At 36.9% G+C, this 7450-nt stretch overlaps 1 protein-coding gene across 1 annotated transcript; it reads left to right on the forward strand.

The window, feature by feature from the left end:
• The first annotated feature begins 3039 nt into the window (after positions 1-3039).
• On the forward strand, positions 3040-4752 carry LOC133294915 (putative pumilio homolog 8, chloroplastic). Its single transcript, XM_061493686.1, has 2 exons — positions 3040-4020; positions 4087-4752. Exons 1-2 carry the CDS (start codon positions 3040-3042, stop codon positions 4750-4752), a joined length of 1647 nt encoding a protein of 548 aa, XP_061349670.1.
• The last annotated feature ends 2698 nt before the right edge of the window (positions 4753-7450 follow it).

The raw sequence follows: 7450 nt of genomic DNA on the forward strand, positions 1-7450 counted from the left end.
TGGTCGTGGACGAAGAGGTCATGGCGGCAGAGGATGCGATCAACCTACCGATGACGATTATTATACTGATGTGGGAGATGCTGAAATTAAGGAAAAGGACAAACAGATCCAAGAACTCAAACAATTTCTTGTAGAGGCACAGTTACATGGGTCAGAAGGGAGACGAGAATCTGAACTATCATCTCTAGAGGAAAAGGAGGACGAAAATCCATTTTGGAACCGCGAATGACCAAGGAGAGGTCAAACTGGTGATCAACCCTTCACATCCAATTTTGGGATGAAGATCGAGATTCAAGAATTTGAGGGATCAACTCACCCTGATGTATTCATTAACTGATTACACACCGTCGATAGGATTTTTGATTTAAAAGACCTCACAGATGAGCAAAAAGTAAAATTAGTGGCAATCAAATTGAGAAAGCATGCTTTAATCAAGTGGGAACATGTCAAGAAACAAAGAATTATAGACGGAAAGTCTAAGATTCAAAGATGGGACAAGATGAAGAAATTATTGCAACAAAAAATTTTGCCCGCTCAATACAGACAAGAGGCATTTATTGAATATCATAATTTCAGGCAACGTGACCTTACGGTGGAACAGTACACCATTGAATTTGATCGTCTTCGAATACGTTATGACATGGTCGAAGAAGATGAATAGGTGATTGCTCGATATTTAGGTGGATTGCGGGATGAAATTTCTGATGTTGTGTACCTACAACAATATTGGTCTTATGAAGATATGTTCAAATTGTCCTTGAAGTGGAAGGACAATGTAAAAGAAAGGGTGGCAGTTTGAAGTTTCAATCAAGATTTCTTAGAAAGAAATTCTTAGCTAAATCAGTGAGTTCATCAACAATTTCACCTGCTGGAAAGAGTTCTATGCCTCAAAAAAATATTCCAAACACGGAGGGGTCGAGCAAAGGAGGTAGTACATGGAAGATATGTTTCAAGTGCCAAGTGATTTGACCTTTTACTGCATATTGTCCAAATAAATAGATTGTGACATTTGCAGAGGCTCCAATTTTTTATGAAGATCCAATCTATGACAATGTAGATGAACAAGAAGAAGCAGAATCTGGAGAGGTAGAGATTGTCTATGCTGATACTGGAGAATCACTAGTCATTCGGAGGGTCTTGAATGAGGATACAGTGAATGATGAAATGTGGCTTCAGCATACCATTTTTCACACCAAATGCACTAGCGAGGGAAAAATATGTAGCGTGATTACAGATAGTGGGAGTTGTGAAAATGTGGTTTCTACCACTATGGTAGAAAAATTGAGGCTAAAAACAGAAGAACACCCACAACCTTATAAGTTGTCTTGGCTAAAAAAAGGGAATGAGGTGAAGGTAACCAAAAGATGCCTCGTGTGTTTTTCAATTTGGAAAAAATATTCAGATGAAATATAGTGCACTGTCGTTCCTATGGATGCTTGTAACATTTTATTAGGCAGGCCGTGGCAATTTGATAGGAAGACAAAACATGATGGTTTCAAAAATACTTACACTTTCGAGAAGGATGGTCACCTTAATACACTAGCACCTTTAGCTTGGAGGAAGGAAGCGAAGAATTCTGTGTTGTCCAAGGCAGAAATTTTAGAATTCATGGGTAAAATTGAGATATTTAGTGCAACTGAGATATTTGCACTGGTGATGATAGAAGGAATTGATAATTGACCACATATTCCCGTGGAAATTGAATCTTTACTGACAAAATTCACTGATGTAATGCCGGAAGAGTTACCGCCTAGATTGCCACCTGAAGAAGTTGACATCAATAAAGATGACACAAATTCGAGGGCGAATCTTTTCTTAGCAGGAGAGGATGATGCACTTGAGTGACCATAAGTTATTATAATTGCAGATGATTCAATTTTAAGGCCCTTTATGAATTTTAATAATTGCAAACGTTTCGGTTTGCATGATTTTATGTTTGGTTTATGGTTATTTCCATTTTGTATCAGTTTTTAAGACCATTGATGGTCATTCAGTGTTGGTTACTTTCTGTATTGCCTGCTTAAAAGGCTTGTTAGAAGAATGTGAGAGGGCACTTTTTTGATTGTTGAAGAATAATATAACAGAAAACTTCTGCATTTCTTGAAAGTACTTTCTTTTTAAATTGTTTTAATTTGAAGAATTGCTGTCTTGCTAGTTGCTTTGAAGACCACAAAGTGAGCGTTGAGAAAGATGAAAGAGTGAAGTATGGAACAGAAAGATGGTGACTTAGAATCTTGTTATTTTGTAAACATTGAATCTTGGATGTTATTGATAGCAAACTGCCTTATTTTAGTTTTTTTATTGTCTATTACTCTATTTCAACACTTCATGAGTTTTAGGACTTTTTTTAGTTTGAAGACTTGAATTTTTCAATGGTTTGTAACTTTCTATGACTTTATTTTGATATAGCTGGTGATTTGTATGACTAATAGGCTTTTCGAAAAATCAAAAATCGATCCAATCCCAACTGAATAAAATTGGATCGGATTGGAAAAAAAGAATTCAAGCTGAATGGATGATTAAATAATCAAACCAAAAGGATTGGATATGATGATTTTTGTTTCAAAACTTATCAAATCCAGACTACAAACACCCCTACCTTATCCCTTTAACTTCTAATATTTAGCAAGTAATTAAGAAAGGAGGGTCTATGGGTCCAATAAATGTTCTTAAAAGAAAGTAGTTATTCACTTGCTTAATTGGAGTGGAACAATTTTTTATTAATTTATGAAAAAGAGAGAAAATTTAGATGGTAAGCGGAGATTGTGTTTAAGTCAAAAGGGGGCAACCCCTAACTATTGTACTGCCATTTGTTGACCCAATCCTTTATCCCTTATCATATCAATCACAAAATATTGATCTCATGACCAAAGTAATTAACATAACAAACAAACAATGCTTTTCATTTTCAACACAACCTTAGTAGCCATGGCTGGGGCAAACATGCCCATTATTCAGTGATTCTCAAGACACCAAGTCTCGTTCTATCACTCTGGTAGAAAATTTTATTCTTTTTGTTCTTGTTTCTTTCTGAGAAAAATGGCAACCCAGAATAAGAACTCCAATTCACCTGAGAATAATCCGTTTTATCTTGACCCCAATGAAAGCCCAGTTTTGGTTCCTATATCACCTCCATTAAATGGAAGGAATTTTCATACTTGGCTGAGAGATATGAAGGATGCGCTACGTTCCGAAAACAAACTTGCTTTTGTTGATGGAACTATCACCGTGCCGGAACTCAATGATCCATCCTATGTAGCTTGGGAGAAATGCAACACAATGGTGGTGTCATGGTTGCAACACTCCATTTCTGATACAATCTTGCAATCTGTCTTGAGGATGGACAAAGCTGAAGATATCTTGAAAGACTTGCAAGAAAGGTTTTCCCATTTCAGAATTTTGGATCTTCATGATGACACATTGAAAGTGCAACAAGGTACGAAGGCAGTAGAAGAATACTTCAATGAATTGAAGTCTTTGTGGGACGAATTCGATAGTTTACAACCAATGCCCGAGTGTCAATGCCAACCAGCATGTTCCTGTGGAGGAGTACTTCTCAATCAGATCAAGAACAGGCAAGAAAGGGATCGCGTTATTAGATTTTTAAAGGGTCTTAATCAAGAACAATTTTCTCATGTATGTTCTCAGGTGATGATGATAGACCCTCTCCCGGGTATTCACGAAGTCCTCTCTCTAGTAAGTGAGCAAGAAAGGTGCCTCAATCATGATTATGTCAACGTAAACCAGAATGAGCCGCAAGCATTCGATCAACCTGAATCTTCAAACAAACAAAATGATTCTTCAGGGAGAGGACCAAGTAATTCCCTAGCAGAAGCTCGAGGGCGCATAGATTCCCTGAAAAGAATGATTGATGAGGGTACACCAGGAAATGATCAATATATATTTAATGAGACCATTACTCATGTAGTGGAACTTATGATGGATCCTTCGGGAAATTACCTTGTGCAAAAATTACTGTGTATCTGTAATGAAGAACAGAGGACGCAGATCATACGTAAGGTTACTGAGAAGCCATGGTAACTTTTCAATATCTCTTTGAACACTCATGGCTCTCGTGTGGTACAGAAGCTAATTGAGACTCTCGAAACTGGGCAGCAAATTTCATTAGTTGTATCTGCTCTTCGACTAGGACTCTTGGCTCTAATCAAAGATCTCAATGGAAATCATGTGGTTCAGGATTGTTTGAAGTACCTAAGAAATGAAGATATCAAGTTTATATTTGCTGTTGCTACAACGGATCGCGTTGAGATTGCTACTGATCAACACGGATGTCGTGTTCTGCAAAGATGCATTCGCCATTCGAGTGGGGAGCACAGAGAAAAACTGGTAGCCGAAATATGTGCTAATGCATATCTGCTAGCTCAAAAACAATTTGGAAATTTTGTTGTTCAATTTATCTTGGACTTAAGGATTGCATCTGTCCCCGCAATAAGTTGGCAATTTGACGGTAAATACGTGCACCTGTCAATGCAGAAGTTCAGTAGCCATGTGGTTCAAAAATGTCTTGAAGTATTCGATGATGAGAATCGGTCAACAATCATTTATGAACTGGTCTGTTCTGGCAGCTTTGAAAAGTTGCTTCGAGATCCACATGAAAATTATGTTGTTCAATTAGCTCTTCGACATTCTGAGGGCCCTATGCATGATTACCTAGTTCAAGAAATTCTGTACCGCAAAGGAATATTACGAAATTGTCGGTTTTCCAGGAATATTTTGTCACGGCTACTTTAGAAGAAATGATGTATTTTCTCCCCTTAGCAAGAAGTGTTGTTGTTCTATGTTAAAAATCATTTGAGGAGTTTGCCACTGCAACTATATGCATTGGATGGTTATTTCACTGTTACTTGGGATACACCACCCCAAAAGTTAGCTCAAAGAGTGGGAGTGCCCAAGACCTTATTAACTCCACATTGGTTGTACATAAAACCAATGTGGGACTATATATCTTAACACGCTCCTCACACGAGAGTCCATTGGGCTTATATCTCAACACGCCCCCTCACACGAGAGCCCATTGGGCTTGAAGAGTGGACAATGCAACAGGCCCAGCCTAACTGTGCTAAGAAACGCCACAAGAGAAAGTGGGGGGCGGCGAGGCTCTGATACCATGTAAAGAACCTTGGGATACACCACCCCAAAAGCTAGCTCAAAGGGTGGGAGTGCCCATTGGCAGACCGACGTTGACGTACATGTCCGCAAGTGCGGACATGAAAATTGGGATTTTAATTTTATTTTTTTTTGTGTTGCAGGTTCTTAATTATCTCTTTGTTCAATATTTATATTAGGAGTAAATACCATTTTAAGTACTTAACTACGATCCCCACTTTAGTCCTTATAAAAAAAAGTAGTCTTGAGGTTCTTAAGAAATTCAAAGTGGATCAATTTAGTTAAAATCGTGATCCCTCACAAATTCAAAAAAGACCCACATTAGTCTCTCAAAAGGACTAAAATATGTCCACTTTGAATTTCATATGGACCAGGCCACTAATTTTTTTTTTTTGTAAAGGACTAAAATGGGGACCGAATTTTTTGTTAGGGACCAAAAAAAGTATTTACTCTTATATTAGTTAGCAACGTAACAACCTATGTAGATGATTAAAATAGCGTAGCAACTCAAATTGATTAGAGAGAAAACTTATTCTTCCTCCCCTATCACATACTCATTCTCATGCTCTCTTCGTCCTTTGTTTCCTTTTTCATTTTTCTAAAAAGAGAGGATTGATTGCAGATCTGACATTCTCAAATAAGTTAATCTCTAGAGACGAGGTCATAACCTTGTACATAAAGCGTTAATCTAAATTGTTTTTACAAAAAAAAAAAAAATCGTGGGCGCTGCCCCCGAACCCCCACCACTAAAATGTGCGGACATAAAGAATTTTTTCTGGGTTCGCCACTGGGAGTACCCAAGACCTTATAAACTCCACATTAGTTGCACATACAGCTAATGTGGGACTATATATCTCAACAACATGTATAACTTGATGACTCTCACCAAAGGTCAGGCTTTTTATGACCATAACGTCACTTTAGCATCTCAATTGGCCTCATAAATATTGAAACATATTCCAGCAACATATATCAATATTATCTACTTATGCCTTCATTTTCCCAACATTTAGAATTTAAAATAATAGATCATACTCACCTTGTGTATGAGAACTAATTTCAATATTCATCAATATCACTCTCATGATTACTTTAATTCTATACATGTACTTCAGTCATGCAAATTTGTCAAATTGATACACAATAACAAAGGCATACATAAAGCAGTTTCAGGTTCTCCTCTTTAACTTTCGGGAAGGATAATATGATAATTTTGCATTCATCCACCATGGCTGTTCCAAGAAGAATATAGGCATACATAAAAGGTGCTGGTGATGTGAAATTGCTTCCTGGATGAGAGGCCGCCACTACTCTGTTTTCTTCTTCGCGGTGGTTGCTCTTTGCTTATTGTCTCTTCCTTTTCGGGTTCCTCTTCCTCTAAGGTCTCTTCTTCTTCACTCTCCTCCACTTCCCTTTTTTCCTTTCTTGGTGTTTTGGCTCCCTCTTCTTCATCTTCTTCCTTGCTCTTGACTTGATTCTCCTTACTGTGGCGAAATAAATTTCTTCAGCCTTTTTATCATCAACCTTAAAATGTTATTCTACCTCTCCTTTATGGTTAATATCACACGAGCCACACTTTTCTTTTACTTTAAATAAAGGGTTTTATAATTCTCATTTTACATGAGAATTGAAATCTCATGTTATAGAGATAAAAAACACGTGGGATCCATATGTTAGAAAAAATCATATGTGAGACTCATATCAGCACAAAAATCGAAGGGTGTGTAACAAAATTTCAACTCTCATGTTACATGAGAATTATAAAACCCTTAAATAAAATAAGGTGAAGGATATATTTACTATCAAAAAATTTTATCACTCTTACAATTAATTTAATCACCGTTGATTTCCGTCACTATAACGGTTATAACTTATTGAGAATTAATAATTTATTAATAAATGTGACCCGATAAATATTATTAGAGTAAATATCATTTTTTGTCCCTAACAAAAAACACGGTCTCCACTTTAGTCCATTGGTCCCTAACTTATTTCTTCTTCCCCTGTCACATACCCATTGATTAGAGAGTATTTACTCAGGAGAAATGTTTTATGTCCGCACATTTAGTGCCCCCTAATTTTTTTTTTGTAAAGACAGTTTAGATTAATGTTTTATATACAAGGTTATGAACTCGCTCATAATCTAGTTGCTTCCATAACAAGTTGCAGACAATAGTTTGACCAAACATTTCCCCCCCTAAATCTTACCAATCCTCCAAAACAAATATAATGGTGAATAAAAAAGTCAACACTACCTGTACAGAAGGCAAGCGAAATCACAGTGAAGACCTCGTCTCTAGAGATTAACTTATTTGAGAATGTC

The sequence above is a fragment of the Gastrolobium bilobum genome, unplaced genomic scaffold (assembly GCF_033153095.1).
Source record: "Gastrolobium bilobum isolate Gb01-03AN ecotype WA unplaced genomic scaffold, APGP_CSIRO_Gbil_v1 utg23973, whole genome shotgun sequence".
Classification (NCBI taxonomy): Eukaryota; Viridiplantae; Streptophyta; class Magnoliopsida; order Fabales; family Fabaceae; genus Gastrolobium; species Gastrolobium bilobum.

Excerpts from the sequence above, each read along its gene's own strand:
- LOC133294915 (XM_061493686.1), top strand. The coding sequence starts at position 3,040 with ATGGCAACCCAGAATAAGAACTCCAATTCACCTGAGAATAATCCGTTT. Across the intron at positions 4,021-4,086 it reads GGACGCAGATCATACGTAAG|AAGCTAATTGAGACTCTCGA; the intron begins GTTACTGAGAAG and ends CGTGTGGTACAG.